General features: G+C 39.1%; 2 protein-coding genes across 4 annotated transcripts; one reads left to right on the forward strand and one right to left on the reverse strand.

Moving 5' to 3' along the window:
• Nucleotides 1–11: 11 nt before the first annotated feature.
• Nucleotides 12–24,295, forward strand: LOC148367227 (death-associated protein kinase 3-like). Of its 2 annotated transcripts, XM_088334064.1 has the most exons (11): nt 12–1,515; nt 9,694–9,860; nt 9,934–9,982; nt 12,612–12,714; nt 15,783–16,004; nt 17,499–17,637; nt 18,871–19,000; nt 19,073–19,148; nt 21,302–21,454; nt 22,050–22,095; nt 23,004–24,295. In XM_088334064.1, the coding sequence occupies exons 4-11, from the start codon at nt 12,653–12,655 to the stop codon at nt 23,655–23,657; spliced, it is 1,482 nt and encodes a 493-aa protein (XP_088190190.1). In that variant the 5' UTR covers nt 12–1,515; nt 9,694–9,860; nt 9,934–9,982; nt 12,612–12,652; the 3' UTR covers nt 23,658–24,295. The 2 variants fall into 2 exon arrangements, with proteins under 2 accessions (XP_088190190.1, XP_088190191.1); XM_088334065.1 differs by lacking the exons at nt 9,694–9,860; nt 9,934–9,982; nt 12,612–12,714.
• LOC148367228 (ras-related protein Rab-11A) lies at nt 2,925–11,425 on the reverse strand. Of its 2 annotated transcripts, XM_088334067.1 has the most exons (6): nt 11,195–11,425; nt 9,324–9,519; nt 7,440–7,633; nt 5,533–5,613; nt 4,590–4,760; nt 2,925–3,596 (listed from the first exon to the last, which is right to left on the reverse strand). In XM_088334067.1, exons 1-5 carry the CDS (start codon nt 11,232–11,234, stop codon nt 4,624–4,626), a joined length of 648 nt encoding a protein of 215 aa, XP_088190193.1. In that variant the 5' UTR covers nt 11,235–11,425; the 3' UTR covers nt 2,925–3,596; nt 4,590–4,623. The 2 variants fall into 2 exon arrangements, with proteins under 2 accessions (XP_088190193.1, XP_088190192.1); XM_088334066.1 differs by having other exon boundaries at nt 2,925–4,760; nt 11,195–11,419.
• Nucleotides 24,296–24,608: the final 313 nt, after the last annotated feature.

Genomic DNA, 24,608 nt, shown 5'->3' on the forward strand with positions numbered 1-24,608 from the left:
GGTAAGGAAAAGTGGAAAACAGTGACAAAAACGATTGAGTCGAATAAGGAATTGTTTTGAAATGCCTAAATGGTGTCAGAATGTCTGCCATCGAAGCGCTGCTGGAAAATACAATGAATGGGTTAAAAATATTGTACTTTTAGCTTTCTACCAGTATATTGACCCAAACAAGATTCCACTTCTCAAATGTATCCGGTAAAAAGATTGTGCAGTTTAAAACAGTACCGTATATACTCGCATATAAGCCTACATCACATATAAGTGACCTCCTCAAACCGCTTCAAAATAGCCACATACCATGGGCGTAACCAGACCGTTTTTCAGGGTGCTGGAACACCCCCCAAAATTTTAGCATTTTAAAACTCTCTTTTCCTTAATAAAGGACCGAATAGTTTTAAATGTAATTAAAAACGCTTGCTAAAATATATATATTTTTAAAAGTAGGACAAAACAAAAATGTGAACAACATAGCGTCGGAAATACTCCACAGCCTTGAAGTGGTTCAGTCCTTTCGATTCCTAGCTCCGCTCTAGCCCCCCTCACCGCTCCCCTGGGTAGTGTCACTTGTGGCAAAGTGGCAGAGTCTGTTGAGGCTTCCGATTTATTCAAAATAAAAAGCCTTTATCAAAATATTGTAATTAAAATGTTATCATAATTTAATTTTACATGTTATACAATTTCTTATTAAATAGAATTAAAATATTTTTAAACCAGCCAGACACTCGGTGCTCAGCACTCCTAAATCTCTGAATCTAAAATCGCCCCAGCTATATACTAAAAGAAATTCAAAATATTAATAGAGCAGTTATAATATTAATTATTTAGTCATATAGTTAATAAAGCTTAATAAACCGCTAAACAGCTAGAGATATAACATTTTTAAACAATTTACTGTACCTTCCAGCAGCGTTTCAACGGCAGACTCTTGAACACCATTTTCCTATTTTGCAATTATTACCTTTTTCGACTCCCTCATTGCTGTCATGGTTTTCCTTTTTTCTGTCCCTTTTCATTACTTTCTCAGGAACAATTATTACGGGTAGAAAATGGAAATAATACAAACAAAATAGCAATAAAATAAGATGTGGTCCCTCTCAAACACCCCCTATAAGTGAACAGGAAGTGCATCGTCGCCATCTACTGTTGAGGAATGTAATTGACCCTCTTGTTTTTCTTTTTCTTAGCATTATTTTGCCAAGGCAGGGGCTTGTGACCCACATTTGGGTACCGACCTACCAGTTGAGAAACACTGCTGTAGACTTTTTTTAATAGCTGTTGATATTATTTTGGTTGTTTGTTGACTCATTATGAATATAAAATGCATGACAAAGATCATTCTATTGGTTAGCCAGCGATTAAATCCTTAAGAAGCAATGATATCATCTGCTGGACCAGAAGACAGCAAATTGGTCCTCGAGGGAGAGCAGGTCCTTCATGTTTCACAATTCACACTCACCAGGATTGAAGAAGAGAAACCTCCAAAAACGTGCAGGACATGCGGCCCTCGAGGACCAGGTAGGCCTACCTCTGTGTAAAACCAACATTATGCTGGACTGTCACACCAACAGCAGTTTTGATGAAGCAACCAGGATTGCTTGAGAATATTTTTCTAGAAACGTCCATTTTTGTTCATCTCAGTCTGCCCCAAATACAGATGACTTGGTTGCATTTTGTTTGAAGTTGATGTCTGTTCATTCTTGCTGCAAGATAGCACAGGTTGTTTCAACAGTCTTGGGCAAATTTACGGTCATTGAATATTTTTGAAACTAAGATGGAAAATAAAAATACATCTAGTAAATTCAGAAAGCTTGATTCCTCAATTTTTACATGAAATGTTCAAACATCAGGACCATCAATGTTGGATTAAGATCAGGTAACTGTGTAATTGTAATCCTGTGCAGTCCTTAGAGACATTTTTGTGATTAAGGGCGTCATAAATAAATGTGATTTGACTTGATCAGATTCCTCTGTTCTTAATGACCCTCCAATACGGAATAATTTTCATTCACCTTGGTGTTGTTTTCAATCCAAATTGATTCTTTTCCAGACATTGAATATCTCAAACTACAAAATAATCTAATAAATATAAAGACATTTGGTGTATTTAAAAAGCTTTTAATCTCGATTTTTACATGGAATGTTCAAAGATGTTCATTTGAGCACCGCTAGTCAGCTCATCCACATCTCTTGGAAAAGGTGACAATGACCAATCATTTCACAAATCCCCACATCTCATGGTGTGATCCTGGATGATTGTGATCATTCTGCCCAGACCACCCAAACCATCTGTCTAGCACTGAAGATCTTGTGTGGTGGCTCTCTATCTTTTAAGAAAATGAAGTCACTAGACTCTTATCCACTTAATCCATTAACCAGTTTTCCAGCATGGCAAGGTACGACTCACCATTTGCCGTTGCTCTTTCAAAGAAGACTGGTCTGTTGACAGCTTTCGTTAACATAAAACAAAACAGCTATGCTAAGATGTTGCAACCATTGACAATGCAATGCTGCTACGTTTGTCAATGATTTGACTATCGGCTTGATGTATGTCATGTGACTAATGGTGCTCACATTTTCCTCTTCCATGTAAAAATTGAGATTACAACCTTCCTGAATTTATCACATATGTTTTAATATCCTTAATATTTTCTGAAATATACAATGTCAAAATGTGTCCAAGACTTTTGGAACGACTCGTATATTCACAGTATTGAGGTTCTCTAAGTACTGATGAACAGCAATAGAGGACATTGCGACAATCAGGTTCTTCTGCTCCCTATTACCCTCCGACAACACCTTTGTGGTGTTTTCTATACAAATGTATTCTTTTCCGGTTATGTTTCCAAACCCTCCATGTTTTATGAAGCAAAAGTAACAAATAAATGAATGGACTATCAAGTGAAAACACAAAAAGAATCTAAAAATGTTTATGACTGGTGCGCTTTATTACGATGAACTGATAACTTAAGATATAGACAATTGTACAATTTTATCAATCTGTACAAAAACATAAAACCATCATGATCCCTGTCTTTCATTGAACCTTTCATTGTAATTGTTGAAATGTCATAATTTTCTTCTCACACTGGAATTACAGTGAGTTTACGATTTTCAAAAACGACATTAAAAAAAAGATAATCAAAAAAATAACCACACACAAAAAAATAAGTCATGAATCAGACTCATTTGACCAAAGGGAGCAATTCGCCTTAATTCATCATCAGACTGCTAGCTTGCAATTGTGGAGAGGCTTGGTTGGTGGAAACGCCATTGGAACTGCCAGTCATGCTCAAACAATCCGCAAATACAAATCGATCCTCTGCCTCTATGCAAGCACTCAAGCGGGTGCTACTAGTGCATGTGCCTACCAAACCCAACACACTGCTGTTTATGAGTAGAAGCTGAGTGACCACTCGGGAGTATTGGGCGGACACTTAGCTAGCTGTCCTAGCACAAGATGATCGCAACAGAAGGCAGAACTGACGATTCCCACATGCATTGTGATCAAGTCCGAGGCATCTTGGTGTGAAGTAGGCTTTATGTGACAGAGACAGACCACTTGCATGTGTTGGGGTTTAACAAAAGTCAAGGAGGCCCTGTGACAAGAAAAAAAAGCCAATAACTCAAATTAGTCCTTCGATCTCTCCTCTAAAACTTTTGAACTTGACCAAAAAAATGGACCGTTTGTGACTCTAATGTGGTCTCACCACAAAAAAAAAAAAAAAAAAAAAACAATATCCAAAAAATGTGTTGAAAATTCCAACTAGGCTAGTGAAGTTCAGTGCATGGAAGAAACGGACAAAAACCATTCAAACGTCTCAAAGTTTTGCTGTTGCGGGCCAAAGGCCGCATGCTCGTACGACCTTGCATAGTTGTCGTCAACCGTGAGATGAATCAAAGCCTCACTTCTTAATTGGGAGCACAACTTCTCGAATGGTGTCCCCATCGAGCACAAGGCGTGTCATCGCGGCTGCCTTCTTTTCCAAGCATGCAAAGCTTTTCCAACCCGCTTCATTTTGCAAACATCTAAACGAGGACTGCCGGCTCTACATTTAATTTCACAAGAGTCGTGTTCACAGCAACGGGATTAAAAGTCTTGACACTCTTGCAAGTGGTTTTCCTAAGTTGTACGTTCCACTAAGTGGCAAAGAGGAGCTCATTTTGAGGCTTTAACTTTAGAGCAACTTGCATGTGCTTTATACTCATAGGTACTACACTAGTAATTGAGTGATATAATACAGAAAAATATCAGATTAGCATAAGAAAATCAACAGAGACATCATAGCATCAAGAACATAAGAGGGAAACAAATCACATTCATATTTTAAGACATTTTTTGTGACAAGTCAGCGCATCAAGTGGAATGAAATCTAAAGTGATATGAAATGCTTGCTGCCTTCTGTCCTCATGAGCCTAAAGACAGAGTGGCTCAGCTGGGGGGAGGGTAAGGGGCCCCACTCAGTTACTTTCTATACTTTAACATAAACTGGGTGGGGTCGAAGGAGGGAAGGTTGGTTAAAAGTAGTGGCGAGTTCAGATCACAGCCCCAGAGCTCTATTGATGTGTGTGGAGGTGGTCTGGAGCAGGACCTGGGAGGCAAGGCTGGGAGCAGCCAGGGCGGCGCTAGATGTTCTGGCAGCACTGCATCTTTGGTTTGTTCTCGGTGGGCTGCACTTGGATATTGACCACGTTGTTGCTCGGAGACATGTCGCTCTCTTGGCGCTCAGACATCTGCTTTTGGGAAACGATACGGTAGATCTCTGCAAGGAGGCAATAAAGAATGTTTAACAAATCAAAATTTTGATGTACTATATTTTTCTTTACTCCTAGGTTTAACATCCTGCTTTTCCAGATCAAAACAATATCGATAACCAATACAACAATTTCATATGTACCGTAGGTATGTGAAAAGTGTATTAGTAGACACCCCAAACAAGGAGAAAAGACAGCAATGGATTTGAACTTGCAAGGAAAACCGGGAGAAAAGCCAAAACTCAGGTAAAAAATTCCAACCGGTTCCAAAAAATCTAGATGGAAACACTGTCATAAAATGTCCTTGCAGTTGACACTCAAGAAGTTGTAAGAAGGGTAATCAGTTCCGGTTCACTATTTACAAATGCCTTAACCACCTTGATCGTGGCACCACTAAGAACGTAACTCTGGACTGTTTTTGGGTCGTGGAAAAGTTGGCACTAGTTCATTCCTTGATGTTGTGGGTCCAGTTCTTTTTCAGTCTTCCCCTCCTTCTGTCCCCTTGGACTGTGACCTCGAGAATAATCTTGGCCAGTCCTGGTGATCTTGTGACGCTACTATAACACTGCAATTTTGCCTGTGAACAGTTGACAATAGTTCTTCGCAGGGTGCATTGTGCTCATTGAGCATAACTTGAAAGAAATATCCATTAAGCTCAGGGAAAAGGACTTGAAACTGAGGTCATGATCTCAGCAATTATACATGATGGTAAGCCCAATTGAACGATGTTCCAAACCATCAATAAAAAATGTCTGATTTAAAGTGTTAGAATACACACACCTGTGAGTATGGTCTGGAAGGCTGTCTCAACATTGGTGGAATCCAGAGCCGAAGTTTCCAGAAATGACAAACCGTTTTTCTCTGGAGACCAAAATCAAACATGTTACAAAACACAGCAACAATCTCAACCTGACTAGAAATAATTAATCATCTGCTTCAACGTGAAATAGCATCAGTGTTTAAAGCAGTGTTTCTCAAATGGTGGGTCACGGGTCTTTGCCTGGGCAAAATGCAGAGAACAAAAAAACTATTACACTTGCAGAGAACAAAAGCAGATGGTAATAATGCCCTGTAAATGTGAGTTGACACCCGCTTTTTCTACCATTTCTGGTTTAAACTAAATAATCCTTTCATTAAATAAATTTGAGAAGTGGAATTTCTTTTTGATTTGGGTCATTCCTTTTAATTAGAGTGGGATGGTGGACCCTGGAGACAGACCATAAGAGAACCACTGGTTAAGAGGAATAGCATTGTTTCTTAACACAACCAGCAAAAGCTACTGGCCAGGAAGAGGGCTCAGAGTAAAAAATAAACTGGCAAGAGGCTAATAATAAGCGAACACCTTTTACCCACAGTGCCTTCGCTCATTCTTTCTGCCAAAATATAAAATACAGTAAACACCCCTCGCTACACTTCCTCATAGTGCTGAGCAATGAATCGTATTGATGCTATTGTCGTCTGAGGAATCTAGAATTTCAAAATTTGCTTAATACCAAAATCTATAGAAGGACTGTATAAATACAATTTGAATTATCCACATCCATGCAGATTATAAAATAAATATTAATTAGGTTAGTTACCACCTTTAAGTAATATGTTTTGCATAAAACCTGATGCAAAATGTGATATATGTGGGGCGGCAGTGGCTCAGGAGGTAGAGCGCTCGTCTTGGGATCAAGAGATTGCAGTTCAAATCCCGGCTCCTCCGTGTTACATGTCAAAGTGTCCTTGGATAAGACACTGAACCCCTAATACCCCCAATAAGCAGGTTAGCGCCTTACATGGCTGCTATTGGGAAATGTGAAGCACACTGTAAAGCGCTTTGGGAAGTCTTGACTTGAAAAGCGCTATATAAATGCAGATCATTTCAATTCATTCTTGTCTGAACATTTTCCACGGGATGTATTTTTTCTTAATCATTAGCCTATTTACATAAATGTGTCTTGGTTGATGTCCAAAAACGTAAAATCTTTGATCTCATGACTGTCCAGATTGATAAAATAAAGATTTTTTTAGACCATATAGGCGAGGGAAAAAATAGTTCGGGCACCCCTGATCATTTTAAATAGTGTCGTGAAAAAGTATTTCCCCCATCCTGAATTCAATTTTTTTTTTTTTTTTTTTTTTTTTGCATTTTGTCACTCACAAAAGGTTTCAAATAATCAAACATGCTTTACTATCTTAGAGAGACAACCCAATAAAAAACAAAATGACCTTTTGAAATGCTGATTCAACAGATCTTTCCCTATGTTAAAAAGTAATTGGCCCTTAAACCTAATAGCGAGTTGGGCCACCTTTGGCAGTGATAAAATAAAAATAAAACGTTTAAGATATTTGGAAACAAGTCTTTCACAATGCAGTGGAGAATTTTGGCCCACTCATTAAGTATTTTTTATTGTAGACTTAGAGACAGATACACCTACTTCCTGGAGAGTGTTCTTCACTTGAGTAGATGTTGTAAATGGATTTTTCTTTACCATGGAGAATATTGTGCACTTTAAGCCCATATTAATTATATTTTGTATTTCAGAATGTGTTCATGCGAAGAGCCGAAATAGCAAAACTTGTGTCACTATCGAAATATAAAAAGCATGTGCAAGACAAATGCAAAGTTTGAGGTTAACTCTTATGGGGACGAAAACTTAAATGTGGATTTTGAAACAAGAAAAAAAATAAGTTGGGTTTACCAGCAAAAGCCCGGGCCTCATCAGTTGGAACAGCCCGGAGGTGACGCAGATCGCTTTTGTTGCCCACAAGCATAATAACAATGTTGCTGTCAGCATGATCTCGCAGCTCCTTCAGCCATCGCTCCACATTCTCATAAGTTAGATGCTTGGCAATGTCATAGACCAGGAGAGCGCCAACTGCACCGCGGTAGTACCTGCAAAGTCCATTTACACGTCAAAGGCCGCCCTCAATTATTCATCAGGGTCAGTTCACCCTAAAAATGCTGGCGATTTCGAGCCAACTAATAACATTATTTCAGCCTATTGCAACTGATTGGAAATCCTTTGGAGAACAACACTTTTCCTGAGGCCTAGATATAAAAAAAGAACACATGCGCCGTCTCAAGTCGCCACCTTCTGATCACTTTACCAGACACTACACTACATCATTAAAATTAAATGTAGAGCGTGTTCAAAAAGCCCGTGAAATTTTGTTTAATTAAACTTGATCTCTATTCACAAAATATAATTTGTCAATGTGGTAAAACATACACTCTTTCATTTTAAGTCAGAATGTTGGTTTGTTCAGCCAAAATTAATTTTCCAAAGAGGCCCATGCGGATGCATGACGTGTAAAGCCTGTCGTTTGTAACGAAATCCAAGTCACACTACACTGTATAAATAAAGACAATGAATAATGACAAGCGAACATAAAATAAGTCAGCAGAAGAGAAGAAAGGCCCGACCCAAACATTCCAACCTGGGACAATATTCAGCTCGGGCTTAATATTTTAACGCTAGGCTGAAAGTGGCGGACAAAATCTTTTCCCGCTTGCGAAAAGCTTGCTGACTTTGAAAATGCCAGACCTTTCGCAATTAAATCAACATAATATTATGCATTTCCTTCTCCAGCTAGATCTCAAAGTTTAATGTCTGTTGGTGCTATTGCCTTCGTAGATTGCTGCCACCTAGCCAATCATACAGGGATCAGAATGGAGATTTTCATTTTCAGCTGAAATAGCCAGCGTCCAGGAATAAACCAGGGCGGAGCCCCCCCCATCGCCCCCCCAAAAAAACCTGGGTTTTAGGCAATTTACTTGTCCAAAACCATGCTTATATTTATCATTTAAGTAACATTTTTAGAAGATTAAAATAATTTGCCCACATAACTGATTTTTTTGTAAATACTGCAAGATAAGTTCAAATGCAGTTCAGTCCCTGCAGCTTGTGCGACAATGCGGCCAATTTTTCTAACGGCCGCCAGGGTGCGCCAGAGCAATAAAGGAAAGAGTGCGACAGTCGGATTTTGAATTTGTTTGCTACGCAAGAGAAAAAGTGAAAAAGTCGGAATGCCTTTGGGGTTCAAAAACAGCGGAAATCCGCGGATCCGCGGAAAATTCTGATCCCTGAATCATAGGTAGTGAAACCGGTGATGTAAAAATGTAAATAGGGGATCCTGATGCACACAAATATTCATTTCAAAATACTCAGATAACTGGATTGAAAAGGGCTATTGGTGAGCTGTTACAAGAATTGACCAGGTGCAAATGGTTGATGTCATGTGAAAAAGTCTAATCACCATTTTTGGCCTCTTTTCAATATATATATATATATATATATATATATATATATATATATATATATATAAATAAACCCCTCCCCAATTTTACAATGTAACGATAACAAAAAAATTGAGATACTGTAGGTCTTATTGTTGCGACAGAAAATAAATTATGACATCAAACAGTAATCGTTTGAGGCCTTTACAAAATTCACTGCAATGTTTTGACAAAAAAGAACTGCATTTATGCCAGGGTGAATTAATTTTGCCTGGTAAAAAAAACAATTGGTTTCCCCCGTTCCTAAAGTTTTCTTTGATGCAATTAAAACATTAAAATCACTTACGCTGAAGTGATGGCACGGTAGCGCTCCTGACCAGCAGTGTCCCAGATCTGGGCTTTCACCGTTTTTCCATCCACTTGAATGCTGCGAGTGGCGAATTCGACTCCAATGGTGCTCTTACTTTCCAGGTTAAACTCATTACGGGTGAATCGGGATAGCAGGTTACTTTTTCCCACACCCGAGTCACCGATAAGGACAACTGCAAGTCAGAAATCAAGGATTAATGATCCTGCTGCCATGGATTTATTTCATCAGTAAAAACATGCGGTATAGGCGAGAATATTTGTGTACCTCACAATTCAAATACAATTACGATCCAGCGTGTATGATTCTGATAATGAATTTTTGAAAAACTTATTGTTTTTATGTCTAGGGATGCACTGAATTTTCAGCACAGAAAATGAGCCATTCATACATAGCTTTCATTTGAGGGGAGTGTTGCAGCTGCTTAATTTACCATTTGCACAAGAGAAGGATGGAGATGAAGAACGCTATCAAAACCAGAGCTCTGCCTGGCTTTTATCAAAAAGACATTTTCTTGTAAGCTCGTGTCTACCTCTGTTCCTGTTTTTAGTCATAGAACATAAGTTGACAAAATAAATATTTTCGACAGAAGAAGAATCGTCTGCCCTCCATTGGCCATTTAAAGATCTCAAAATTAGGTGAGTATTATTTGCTATTACAGGTGGTGTCTGTACCTTGAAATATTGCAACTCTCTACTGCCATCTCCTGGCTCAAAGTCATCAATGCAACCCGAGGCAGCTCATTCTTTAATACTATTTTTTTCCCATCTTTTAAGGGTTTGAGTTGGCGTTTGGACTGTGCTTTTTCTTAATTTGACCATTTTCAGGCTACACTAGCAAAAAAAAAAAAAAAACAGGAACGAGCATGAAATTACTCTCCACTCCTCCCCGCGTTTATGGATTTCACCCTTAGAAGTTGTGTTTGTCAATTTTTAAATAATTTGATTTTAGGATAGACAGAGTGTAATGGCCATTGAGAAGGATTATGGTAACTAGCGTAATACATCAATAATTTGTAGGCTTGTGAACTTGAATTTGCTGAAAACTTTTGTATGACATTATAAAGTTCGATTTCACAAGCAAGATGTTTTACACAAGTAGAGCCAAATGAATTCAATTGTCTTTATTGTCATTAATATCAAGGGTGTTAAACATTGTATGCAGGGAGACATGGCACTTCATGGTAAACAAGTAATAAAGCCTTGAAAGAGAAAATAAGGATAAAAGACGATCAGGATTAAGAAACATACACGCACAACGTGGTACTTATCGAAGTTATCATAAGAGAGCAATGTTTGTGAATGAAAAGACGCAACGTTTCTACCAACAATACATAGGTATACTACCTTATAACTATTTTAGTTATTTTGATAAATATTATTACCCGAAACGGAAAACCCAACCCAAGTGTATTTTCATGACCTAAATACAACGAAACGGTCATTCCAACCAGTTGGCTATTGTAGTTTTAGAACTTGGTACAGTACGGTGCAATTTATCTACATGAGCTAATCGTGGTATCAATGAATAAAGCGTATGAACTGAAGGATTACTGTACTGGCAAGGCCACGAAGACAATGTGATAACGGTTATCGTTAGGCGTGTCCGCTAGTCCGCACCCAGCACTACAAAAAAAGGCCCAGCTCCGCGTAGGCACAGATTGAATAGTTGAGCTGTTTTTAAGGGTATCCACACTAAACAGACGATGACTTTGTTTATTATGAGCTATTTAAACTCACCGACATTTCCCGAAAAGATTGACAACCAGAGCGAAAATGTAATGGTTGCTAACTTTAGCCTTAGAGCTAACAAGAAAGGGGGGAGCATTACGACAAATAAAGTCATATTACCTTTGAACAAATAATCGTATTCGTCATCTCTGGTACCCATTGTCTTCTAGAGTAATGATTACTCCGAGATCGAACACGTTTTTATTAAAAAGAAACGCTCTATTTTCTTTTCCACTCCCAAAAGGGAAACTGTTTAGACGCTGTACTTCCTTAATATCTTCTTCTGCGTTGTTTTTCTTGTCAAGCACAAAGAGCTCTCTGACATCTAGTGGTTGTTAAATGCTGGAGCTAATGGGCGATTCCAAGTTTCAACTAAGAAAAGGCTGATCAATCCAAATACCGATATTGTAGATACCAATCGGGTACTTGGATCAGATCGACACTATTTCCCCCAAATCGATATCATCTTCCCTAAACTATCACTATAATAATAATGTTGTGAGTGATTAGATTATACATAAATTGTAATTTTCACATCTGATGCAATTGTGGTTACACTTTATTTGCACAACTGATTTTATTTTAAAGATATTGTGCAATGAGAGACAGAGAGAAGGTGGTTAGATAGATAGATAGATAGATAGATAGATAGATGAACGGACGGACAGATAGATTGATACAATATAGATGCAATATAGATACGATATAAATAATGTCAGGACCAGAACGGAAAAAGGACCCAATTGCGTGACGTTTACCACAAGTTTTATTGAAGGAAAGAGTTAGGGCTGCTACCCCGATCCGGTGTTCGCTGGACGCGGGATGCATTTCGCTCTCGTACTCGGATTGTGGTCCGAACACGGAAGTGGATCTTCCGTAGCGAGCAATGGCGGTGTCAGGGACAGAAAAACTGTTCGGTAGCTGGGACTGGGAGAGCAGGGCGTGGTCAGGGTCAGAAGCGAGTCGTAAGCCAGACCGGGAGAGCAGGCGTGGTCTGGATCAAAATGGGTCATAGTCGGACTGACAACAGGGGATTGACAGGACAGGGGATTGACAGGACAGGGTTCAAATAGTGACAGGGAGCCAATCAGAACCCGCGGCGGTTGACGCCAAATGAGCGAGCACAGGTGAGTCACATCAGTAATCATGTTAGATACAATATAGATAGATAGATAGATATGCAGCTAATATATGCTGACATTAGACACCATTAAGAAGAGTAAACAGTCATAACACCAGTTTCCCAGCCAAATACAGTCCGTACACGTCACATGAGTCTGTAAGGGGGGCACATAAGGTGTCAAAACATGGCAGAGCGGAATAAAATCCCCCCTCACAGTGGACACACATTTTTGATCCTATTTTTAACCCAGCAAAACATTTTCCACCTCGCCACGGGCTTGCTTACTGCTACAGCCAATGAAAACCATAGTCCCTGTCCCACTACCAGTCTAACTTCGGTGAAAGCTTCAATCTTTGCTAACACCAAGGTTCTTTTCTTGAGGTTTTTTAACACTAAAATGTTTGTGTTTACAAGGATCAAACTGCTCTTTTAAAAAAACAAGGAGGCCGTCTAACATGGATATTTTCAAGCAACTGAGTGTTGAAGATTTCTACGAAATTGGGGAAGAGTTGGGAAGGTACCGCAAAAACTTTTTCTTCGGTCACAAACGCATCCATGACAAAATATTCAAAAGTTTTTTGAGATTAGACAACAGATATCCCGCGAAACCCTGAAAAGAACATTAAATTAATTATCCGTAAAATAAGGCCTTAATTGGTATTAAAATGTCCTAAATCCAATTTTCAAAAGTCTTAAAAAGGTGAAAACATAAGAGTTATATTTGTTTGAACAGAAAAGATTTTGTAAAAAAGTTTTTTTCATGATTCATGATGAAAATACTCATGAATATTGCAGAAGAGTTCTCTGCCAGTTTTCACAGAAAATCCATGCTGTACTGTAAACATCCTCTTTATTTATTGTTTTCCATGTCTAAAACTTTGTAGAAAGCTATGTTTTTCGGAGGGAACGTTTTTAAATGGACCAAAATGTGATTTAAACCACAAATTAAAATAAACATTTGCATAAAACTGCCTCTAATTCATGTGGTGATTTTTTTTTGTCTACTTGGTCTTAAATTTGATTTCAAAAGGAATCAAAGAAGTTTTAAAAAGCTTTGAATTTAACTTGCTTTCAGCTGTAGTAACCCGGATACAAATACATTTCAACTGATGATTAACATGTACCTATAAATTTCCAAGATTAGTTCATTCATAAATTATGTTAACATTGTAAGACAGTGAATAATTACGATTGGGCATTTGGTTCTTCGTTTTTTAAACATTGTTATGTTTTATCAAAACATATCATTGTTTTGGTAATTATTTAGCAAGATGCAACCTGAATATATTTATATCAAAGCTAAATATGTATTTATTTTAACTGAGATTTTTGTTTTGCTGTGGTGGGAAACCAAGGCGAGCAGAGCATGATTTGTTATTAACCCTTGTTCTATTGGTGTTTATTTGAAATTATGTTAAACTTAAACTTTCCTTATGGAAATGTTTCAGGTTGACTATGTTGTCATGGATCATGACAAAAGCGCTGCACAATTGTCAGGCTGCTTTTTAAAGGAGTGTTCTATCTTTAGATGCACACCATCTCTACAGTCGGAACGGCTGCAGATAAGGGAAGATAGGCGTTCGCTAGTTGCAACCACTTAGGTCAACTAAATGAAATTGATCACACGCCATGGCTACGAGACAGCGAACCTAAACTTGTTAGTGAAACAACAACTATCAAAATAGATAAATAAATATAATGCCAGACCGACCCAGAAAAGGTGGTCGTATGGAAGTATACATAGTGCAAAGGAATAAAAAGGCTACCAAAATGCAATCATAATTTAGTCTTAAGTTTTTATCTTGGATGCTGAAACATATTTAAAGTTAATTTATACTTTACTTGTTAAGAGTATCTGTAGACAGGTGATATATTTTTTAAATAGATGAATAAATAAATAAATAGAAGTTTTTTTTGTATGTGCGTGTAGTGTACATGTTCATAAAACAAAACAAAACAAAACAAAACACATCACAGACCCCAAAATATTAGAAACGGAAAATCCGTTTTTTCACTCTCACCATGTATATCACAGGACCGGACCAGATCGGAGGCAGAAAGGGTGAACTCATTCGCGTTAACGATCAGTTACTTTTATTAAGGAAAAAAAAGTCGTCCAACGCTCAGGGACAAAAACAAAAACAGGCTTACAGGCAAACAGGAACTCAGACTAGGAATACTCGCAAAACAGGCTTTTACTCAGAACGGGCAAGTACAGGTTTCCTCAAGTCAAACAGAACAGAATAATGCAAAGTAATGCAATGAACCCGCAACCGGCAATCCCCCAAACCCCGCCCTTAAGAAGCACACACGCAAATTAGGAAATCTGCTACAGCCTGTGCCAAGGGGGCGGGGCCAGCCGGTCGCCACGGCGACCATGCTGGACATGACAATGTAATGTTTATTGTATAGCCTTTAATCACAAAATGTCTTAAAGAGCTGTACAGACGTTTGCTGATCTAAAACCTACTCGAGGGCAAAGAAAAACGTAATGAAGAAACCTTGAGAAGGGGCCACACATGATGTAATCTCCCTTCCAGAAAGGCTGCAATGGATGTTGCAAGGGTATCAGCAGACGATACACTGACATTATCAACATGAAATATGGGTAATAACAGAATGTCCAGTTGACAGCTTCCTGCCCGAAAATCTTGATCGATGCAGCAGGTTCTAGATGATGGCGTACATCAGGTCCAATTGCCGGCGCGATGCCTCGAAATGCAAGAACTGTGCAACAACAAGGCCTATCCTTCGCTCTCAAGGACAAGAAAACATAGAGTATGAGGTCAACATCACTCAGAAGCTATAGCAGGGGTGGCGAACCCCGTCCTCAAGAGACATATGTCCTGCATGTTTTTGGAGTTTCTCTGCTCATTACAAGTGAGTCTAATCACCTAGGTCATTATAAAGCTCCCACACCGCTTGCTAACAAGCTTTAAATTTGCATCACCTGAGTTGGGGAAGGGAAACCTCCAATACATGCAGGACATGCGGCTCTTAAGGGCCGGGTCGGCCACCCCTGAGCTATAGGATAAAAGTGTGTCTTAAACCTACATTTAAAAACTTCCACTGAGGTTGCAGCTTGTATCTCAGAGGGCATACATTTCCACAGCACCAGGGCCTGAATGGGGAATCCTTTTGAACCTGCATATTTCTTCTGCCTCTTGGAATCACTAATAGACCAACATTTTTTGAGCAAATGCTCCAAGCAGGAACATAATGGGAATCAGAAAGATATAAAGTCCATGCACAATTTTGTATCATACCAATAGAATCTTAAAATTACATCCTAAACAGACAGGGAGCCAGTGCAGGTCAGCCAAAATCGGGGTAGTTTAGTCAATTTTCTGTCCTAGTTAAAAGCCTTGCTTCAGAATTTTGCACCAGCTACAGGCTCTTGATGCTTCAGTTCAAGAGATCGGAGAGTCATACATACAGTAATCGAGACGGGAGGTAACAAACGCATGAATTATTATCCCAGCTTAAGACTGGGACAGCATATGTCAAATTATTGTTATATTCGAACACATGTCAAAAACAATTCATTATAGCAAAACAATCTTTCTTTTGATTATTGTGTTTTAGTGGACAGTTTGCCATTGTAAAGAAATGCAGAGAGAAAAGTACAGGACAAGAATTTGCCGCGAAATTCATCAAAAAGCGGCAAAGCATCGCCAGCTCTCGAGGAGTGCGTCTGGAGGAGATACAACGTGAGGTGCAAATTCTACAGCAGATTCAGCACCAAAATATTGTCACCCTACATGATGTCTTTGAGAATCGCAGTGACGTGGTTCTCATTCTGGAGTTGTGAGTCACACATTTGTTACTTTTTTCCAATACATTTTGTATTACATTACATTTTGGGAACTATAAAGATGTACAAAAAAATAAGGCGCATTCACAGTTTTTCACATTACAAAGACCTACCACTTTTTCTTAAAAATATGTCACAAAAGGTCGTCTATACAGTACTCATACATAAACAGAGAAAAAGTATTTGCCCACTTCCTGGTTTCTGTGTTTTTTGCATATTTACCACTCAACATGTTTTTAGATCATTAAACCAATTTTAATATAAAAAAGTGACAACCCAAGGAAGTAGAAAATTCAGTTTTAATTTGTTGATTCCTTCTATTAAGGCACAAAAAGAAATAAAAACCGATCCGGCCCCATGCAAAAAGTAATTGCCCCCTGGACCTAATAACGAGTTGGGCCACCTTTTGCAGTGATAACACAAATTAAACATTTACAATAATTAGTAATAAGTCTTTCACAACGCTGTGGAGGAATTTTGTCCCACTGTTCTTTAAAAAAATGTTTCAAATCTGTCAATTTGAAGGGTTTTCTAGCATGAATTACCGTAACTGTTTTAGGTCACACTACAGCATCTCAATGTGATTTGGCCACTCCAAAACCTTAATTATTAATTTATTTTTGGAGCCATTCTGAGGTAGACTTTCTGGTGTCTTTCGGATCGTATGAGGGCATGAATAGATGGCTGGACGTTCTCCTTTAAAATCTTCTAGTTAACACCAGAATTCTTTATTCCGTCAACTACAGCAAGTTGTCCTTGTCCTGAGGCAGCAAAGCAGCCACAGACCATCACACCGCCACCACCATCCTTTACTGTTGGCAGCATGAACTTTTTGTGAAATGCCCTGCGATTTTTAATACAGATGTAACAAGCTGCACACTTTCCAAAAAGTTTAATTTTTGACTCATCAGTCCACAGAATGTTTCTCAAAAAGTCTTGAGGATAATCAAGATGCTTTTTGGAAAATGTGAGACGACTCTTTGTGTTATCTTGTGGCAGCATTTGTTTTTGCCTGGACACTCTCCCAAGGATGCCCTTTTTGGCCAGTGTCTTTCTTAGAGCGGAGTCATAAACACTGACCTTAACTGGGTTCAAATCCAGCTCCAGACTTCCTGTGCGGAGTTTGTATGTTCTCCCCGTGCTTGCGTGGGTTTCCTCCGGGCACTCCGGTTTCCTCCCACATTCCAAAGACATGCGTTTCAGGTGAATTGGCTGGTCCAAATTGTCCCTAGGTGTGAATGAGCGAGCGAGTTGTCTGTCCCTGTGTGCCCTGCGATTGGCTGGCGACCAGTTCAGGGTGTCCCCTGCCCACTGCCCGATGATTGCTGGCATGGGCTCCAGCACCCCGCGACCCTACTGAGGATAAGCGGTGCAACTAATGAGATGAGATGAGATATATATATATATATATATATATATATATATATATATATATATACACACACACACAGCACACATGTATATATAGGCAGTTGTCTGTATTCCAGGGTCTCTGGAGGGGAGCTGTTTGACTTCTTGTCCCAGAAAGAGTCTCTCAATGAACACGAGGCCACTCAGTTCATCAAGCAAATCCTCGAGGGTGTAAACTACCTCCACTCCAGAAAAATAGCCCACTTTGATCTTAAGGTAGGCCTTCCAAACTTAATGCTCTTCACACCATTTTACTTTGAAGTCTACATCTAGAATAGTTAAAGAATACTGTATAAACATAGTTTATGATTTTTTTTTCATACTGTTCTTTTTATTTTCTTAGTTAAAATAACAACCTTACATTGGTATTTGTACTTTTAGGCATTAGCCCTAGTGGGTATTTCACTTATTGTTTTTGAGATTGATACCTATACAAGAAAACAATTTTAAGAAGGTGCCACTACTATTATTATCGACATTATTATCTAAATATAACAAATTTAACAAATACGTTCACTAAATTGGTCGATTATTTAATGTATGTTTATTCCATTTGTTTACTAATTAACATTTTAAGAATAAATAATTGCATGGTTTGAAAAAATAATGGGCAGTGTTAGCCATGTATGCCTACAGCCTGGCTGAATGTGTCAGGACCAGAACGGAAACAGGACCTAATTGCGTGACGTTTACCACAAGTTTTATTGAAGGAAAGAGGAAAGGCTGCGCCCACGATCCGCTGTCGCTGGACGCGGGAAGCTAGTCGCTCTTGTACTCGGGTTGTGATCCGAACACGGAAGTGGATCTTCCGTAGCGAGCGATGGCGGTGTCAGGGACGGGAAAACTGGTCGGTAGCCGAGACTGGGAGAGAACAGCGTAGTCGGGGTCGGAAACGAGTCGTAAGCCAGGATGGGAGAGTAAACATAGTCGGGAAAAAAAGGGTCGTAAGCCGGGACGGGAGAGCAGACGTGAAACGTGGTCGGGATCAAAACAGGTCGTAGCCGGAGACAAACGGGAGCAGAAACGGGACGGATGGGAGTCAGGGTCGAAAAAGGCTTGCCTTGTATACACAGAGGTTCGCAGACGGACTGAAGACAAGGGACTGACAGGACTCGGTTTAACTAGGGACAAGGAGCCAATCAGAGCCCGCAGTGGTTGGCTTCAAATGAACGGGCACAGGTGATTCTCATCGGCAATCATGACAGAATGATGACAAAATCGGCATTAAAATAAGTCAAAGTTTCTTATTCAACAGATGGTGGATACTTTTAATAAAATAAAATAGAGCTGTTTTTTTGCAAACGACACATCACTAAACGCCATCACTGAAGAGCTAGGTGTACGGCCCACTACTGAAAAATACAACATCACTATGTCTTGGTACTCAGCTAATTTATTTATTTTCATTTTACAAAGTTTAACTTGATTAAGTTCTTATTTTTTCTGCAGCCTGAAAATATAATGCTCCTGGATAAGAACACAACATCACCCAGGATTAAACTCATTGATTTCGGTCTCGCCCACAAAATTGAAGCAGGGGTGGAGTTTAAAAACATCTTTGGAACACCTGAATTTGTTGGTAAGATTATATGCTCATCAGTGTTTTCTAAAGTAATGTGTTCTCCTAATCAAATATTATTGTTTTTTGAAGCACCTGAAATTGTCAACTATGAGCCATTGGGTTTGGAAGCAGACATGTGGAGCATTGGAGTCATAACCTACATCTTGCAAGTGAAACCTGATAACTAAGACACAGTCCATCACCCCATATATGCGTGTTGCTACGGACCAATTCACACATTTTATGTTGTTTTATAAATACAGGTTGTTCCAAATGTTTTGGGCTCATTTGGTCTTTGAATATTTCGTAAACTTTTAATGATATAAAAACACTTTCAATAAATTTAGAACGCTTATAATCTAAATGTTTGCATAAAATATCCAAAGATGCTCAATGTGAGCACCATTGGTTACACGACAAGAATCAAGACGGTAGTCAATTTCTTGCCGGATGCGTCCAAGATTTGCATTGTCAGTGGTCGCAACAGCTTCTGTTATTCATGCCTTCAGCTTATTCGCGCCTCTTGGAATACGGGGTACATAGACCAATCTTTTCATTAAAAAAATAATTATTTTGAGATCTGGGTGGCCAGGACACGAGCTTATGATCATTCTGGCCAGACAATCCAATCCATCTGTCTGGCAGTGTTGTGTTCAGCAACTGTCTAACCCTTATCTCCAGTGGGGTGGCGCCATATAATGTTGATAAATGAAGTCACCAGACTCTTTTTTACTCAATTGAGCTTTTAACCAGTTTTCCAGCAAGTCTTGGTACATCTCAGCATTGACTGTTGCTCTTTCTTTTCAACATAGCACAAAACACGATCACCTTTAGGGAATCTTGCTGATGCTCAAGAAGTTCATGTGGGTCACCACTAATGCAATGCCATTTATGTGGAAAGTCACCTCATCACTAAAAACAAGCCGGTTGTCAAATCTGTCATCTTCCATCTTCTTTTGGATTGCAATGCAAAAGTCCTGCGAGGGGTTTTATCAGTGTAGCAAAAATGGGTTTTCAATGAATTATTTTTACCAACACTCTACAGAAGAAACTTAATTACCACATAAACAAAGACAACAACATGAAAAAAAACTATAGGATTTTAGATTTTGACTGGTACCATTTGTATGTAAGTCAATTACTTTAAAACATATTAAATTATTGACTTTGCAGTCCATGAAAATTATGGATCGATCTGTCCAAAGAAAAAAGGTATAAGTACACAAACGAATAAGGCACACGCAGTGTTAAAACAATCAACTTCTTTAGAGGGCCGGGAATTCCTTCATAACATTTCAGAAATTAAATATTATTTGCCCCTGCACCAAAAACTATTTGTTGTGAAATATTTTCTTGGTTTACCTCACAGGGACAAAATGTATCTTGTTGGAAGAGTTTTTGAGAAGGATGGAAGAACAGAAGACAGCGACCTTCAGCTTCAGTCCTTGGCGTATGATGTTGGCAAAGACCTGCCCGTGCTCTCGTGTTTCCCCATTCCCCATTTTCAGGAGTGGCTCAGGGGGGTGATTTGGCTGTAGAGCTTGTGCTGAACAGTGGAGTTCAGTTATTTCTTTAAAGACCGCTCTGTTGGGTGAAGCTAGTAGGGGTTATCATCTCTACATCAGTGTTTTTCAATTGTTGAACAAACTGTTGCTTGTAAGGCGTCATGTGCAGTCATCTTTTTAAGACATGACAAACAGTTGTTGTAGGAGACTTGAGTTCCCTACTGGCTCTTCTGATCAATTTACGGAGGTTCTGGAAAGCAGTTCCCTTGTTCAATCACATCGTCTGAAGTTAAGGGGTGTCTCATTCTTTAAGCATACTTTAAGATTTTAGCATGCCATCTCAAAATGGATTTCCCTTTCTGTCAGCTCCTTTTCAAATATTCTGCGAAATGCACACTGAACAGCAATTTATTATTCCGTTTTTGCAAATTCAAGCACACAGAATGCCTTTTCTGGTTGATTGAACAAACACCATGAATGGGTACGAAAATAAATTAAAAAATCAATAGTCTTACAAAAACTGAATGTGAGTAGCTTTCAATTGGCACAACTTTTATCTTATAACCATTCATAGTTAAGGAGATATGGGGACTTCAGTGTGCCCAAGACTTTTGGAACACCCTGTATATTTGAATTTAAAAAAAATGTTCTTTATTGTTAAAACTCTACACTTTTTTCAAATGTTTATCTTGCACACTTAGTGATTTGGTTTTTTTAGCATTTTGGGTATTTTATGATTATGTAAACAAATTTCCCACCACACCAAAAAATAAGAAGACCTGACTGAGTATGCCTTTGTCTTATTTCATTTCAGTTTAAGTGGTGCTTCTCCTTTCCTGGGTGAGACTAAACAGGAAACACTGAAGAACATTTCAGCCGTAAATTATGACTTTGATGAGGAGTTCTTTTGCGCCACCAGTGAACTGGCCAAAAATTTCATCAGTCACTTATTGGAGAGAGACAAAAAGTAAGATCCATTCTACATTAGTGATGCTCAAGAGCAGGGGTGGGCAATTTTTTGGACTCACGGGCTGCATTGGGTTAGAAATTGTGGCCAAGGGGCAAATCCCGGAGACCTATCCAATTATTTCCATTAGTAAATATATTTCTTTTTATTTGTTTTTAAAAAGATTTTTTTTTTTATCAAATTGGTTTTAAAACACTCATAATTAAAGTAAAACAATGTATAAGGTCGCTGTTTTAAGCAATAGATTTCATATTTAGTTTTGTAGTATTACTTTAGTTGTATTTCTTGTGGTATTTTTGTAGTATTTATGCAGTCAAATTTTTGTCATACTTTTGTTGTTTTTTGGTCTAATTTTTTTAGTACTTGTAGTATTACTGTATATATATATATATATATATATATATATATATATATATATATATATATATATATATATGTAATATAATAGTTGAGCATTTTCATTTGGCAGGCCATATGAAAAGGCCTGACGGGCAGCAAATGGCCCGTGGGCCATTGTTTGCCTACCCCTGTAAAAGAGGGACAGGGGGTACTAAAATTCAAATGATATTTAGAAAGCTGCATTTTTTTATGACAGAAAAAGACTGACAATTCAAGATGCTCTCGATCATCCATGGATCAAGGTAATATGAAATGTGTAATGGTGGTGTCTGCAACTTGAAATTTTGCTACTCTCTGCCGCCATCTCCTTGCTTAAAGTCATGATCGCAGCCTCAGTCAGCTCATTCCTTTTGTACTAATAAACGCTTATTTTTTTCATCTTTTTGGGGTTTTGGGATGGTATTTGGACTGTATTTGAAACAGGCCTTTTCTTACTCTTACAGTTTTCAGGCTACACTAACAAAAAAAAAAATGGAAACGAGCATGAATCACCCCTGACCCCTGTCATGCTTCTTAATGGTTTGAGAGTCCTGGAACAGCGGTGATAAATGTAAGACAAAAAAAAGATAAGTGCAGTGTAAAAACAATTATAAAGGCTCTTTGAACTCAGGTCGGTATTTTAACACATACTCAATTGATAAAATATTATACTTTTAACTTTTCAAAGGTGGATTGCATCATTGAGGAGTCTTGTTAAAAATGGAAAATGTTCTCTATTATGTATGTGTTTGTGTATGAATGGGTAAGTGTGAAGCACATTGTAAAGCGCTTTGGGAGGTCTTCATTGACTTGAAAAGCGCTATATAAATAAAGGCCATTTACCATTTAACAACACCCAAAAGAGTTCAAAGAGCCTTAATAATTATTTCTACACCGAGCTTATCCGTTTTTTTTTTTTAAAAGCCTTTTTCATACGCCAACCCGATCCTTCCCCAAAAGATTAAAAATAGAGTTTATTAGTTATTATTATTAGTTTATTAGTACCAGTTCTTGAAGATTAAGCTGACTGAGCCTGCAACCATGATTTGAGTCCAGGAGATAGCGGCAGAGAGCGGTAAAATTTCAAGTTGGGACACCACCTTTAACTTACATGGGTCTTTAAAGTGCACTTTTTGATTTTTCTTATTACTTGTTTTCTTGAATCCTGAAGTGTAATGAATGCAAGGAGGAAAAGAAAGATCAAGAAGTGCAGAAACGAGAGCGGCGGCAACTCAAAACCAAGCGTCTGATGGAGTACACCATCAAGTCTCACTCAAGCATGCCACCCAACAACACCTACGTAAACTTTGAGCGCTTCACGCGGGTGGTGGAGGACATGGATCGAATGGATCAGTCCTTCGCGAGTTTGGCAGCGTCCCACGATTCTCTGCAAGAAGATATCGACGCCATGGTTTCTATTTACAATGAGAAAGAGGCTTGGTACAAGGAAGAAAGTGAAGAAGTGCGGCATGAGATCTCGCAAATCCGCTATGAGTTCCGTAAGGTGGAGTCATTGAAGCGAAGTCTGCAGGACGAGATGCAGTCTTTCAGCTCCAGCCTCAGTGGTATTAGCAGCCGCTACCGAGAAAGGCAGAACCACTTTGATGCACTCAATCAAGAACTCAATAAGGAGCTGATGTGGTTGCAAGAGGTGATGAGTTCATTGCCCACCGATGAGGAGAATCCTTATCTCAATGGCAATTTTGCGAACGCCTTCAACAATGAGGTCAATGAAGCGTTGAAAGAACTGCTAAACCGCTCCTGCGGAGGAGAGTTGTTGTCTGGGGTCAATTTGGATTTAACCAATGTGGGCCAACAAAGATAGATGGTGATTATTTTGTAATGAAATATTTATATATGTGTAGGGTAGTTAGTGGTTTCTATTAAATATACAATCCCATTATATTACAATTATACTATAGTACAATCCTACTCTATTATGTATAAAGGCAGTGCACCAATGTTGTGAATTGTCATGATTACTCACCTGTGCCTGCTCATTTGGCACCAGCTGCTGCTGGTTAGCTGATTGGTTCCCCGTCCTACTTAAGCTCAGTCATTTCACTCGCCTGTTGTCAGTCCGTCAGCAAACCTCTGTTTTCACAAGGCAAGCATTTTTGACTCTGACTCCCGTCAGTCCCGTTTTGTCACCCGTTTTCCACTCATCCGTTCCTGATTCCCCGGTGTCTCCTGCTACAACACGTTTCTTGACCCCGACCATGTTTTGATCTCCCGTCCCGGCTAACAACCCATTTTTTGACCCTGACCACGTTCTGATCTCCCATCCTGGCTAACAACCTGTTTTTTCTTCTAATTACGCTAAGATTTCCCGCTACGGAAGATCCACTTCTGCATTCAGAACACGCTCAGATCCCATGAGCGGCTTGCCTCCCGCGTCCAGCGAGCACCGGATCGCTGGCGCTGACTTTTCTCTATATTTCAATAAACTTGTGAGTAACGTTACGCATCTGGGTCCTCCTTCTGTTCCGGTCTTGACAGTGTATAGTGATTCGGTCCAGTATATAGATATATGTATATGTGTGTGTATATATCTCATCTCATCTCATCTCATCAGCCGTACCGCTTATCCTCATTAGGGTCGCGGGGGGGGCTCGAGCCCATCCCAGCCATCTCCGGGCAGTGGGCAGGGGACACCCTGAACTGGTTGCCAGCCAATCGCAGGGCACACAGGGACAGACAACTCATTCGCTCATTCACACCTAGGGACAATTTGGACCGGCCAATTCACCTGAAATGCATGTTTTTGGAACGTGGG

Source organism: Urocampus carinirostris, chromosome 4, assembly GCF_059441175.1.
Source record: "Urocampus carinirostris isolate Australia breed hairy pipefish chromosome 4, RoL_Ucar_1.0, whole genome shotgun sequence".
NCBI classification, from domain to species: Eukaryota; Metazoa; Chordata; class Actinopteri; order Syngnathiformes; family Syngnathidae; genus Urocampus; species Urocampus carinirostris.

Coding starts and splice junctions, on each gene's coding strand:
- LOC148367227 (XM_088334064.1), top strand. CDS start 12,653: ATGGATATTTTCAAGCAACTGAGTGTTGAAGATTTCTACGAAATTGGG. Junction 16,005..17,498: donor GTGGTTCTCATTCTGGAGTT/GTGAGTCACACA, acceptor TCTGTATTCCAG/GGTCTCTGGAGGGGAGCTGT. Junction 19,001..19,072: donor TGGAACACCTGAATTTGTTG/GTAAGATTATAT, acceptor TGTTTTTTGAAG/CACCTGAAATTGTCAACTAT.
- LOC148367228 (XM_088334067.1), bottom strand. CDS start 11,234: ATGGGTACCAGAGATGACGAATACGATTATTTGTTCAAAG. Junction 9,520..11,194: donor ATACGATTATTTGTTCAAAG/GTAATATGACTT, acceptor TCTGACTTGCAG/TTGTCCTTATCGGTGACTCG. Junction 5,614..7,439: donor TGAGGCCCGGGCTTTTGCTG/GTAAACCCAACT, acceptor TTTGGTCTCCAG/AGAAAAACGGTTTGTCATTT.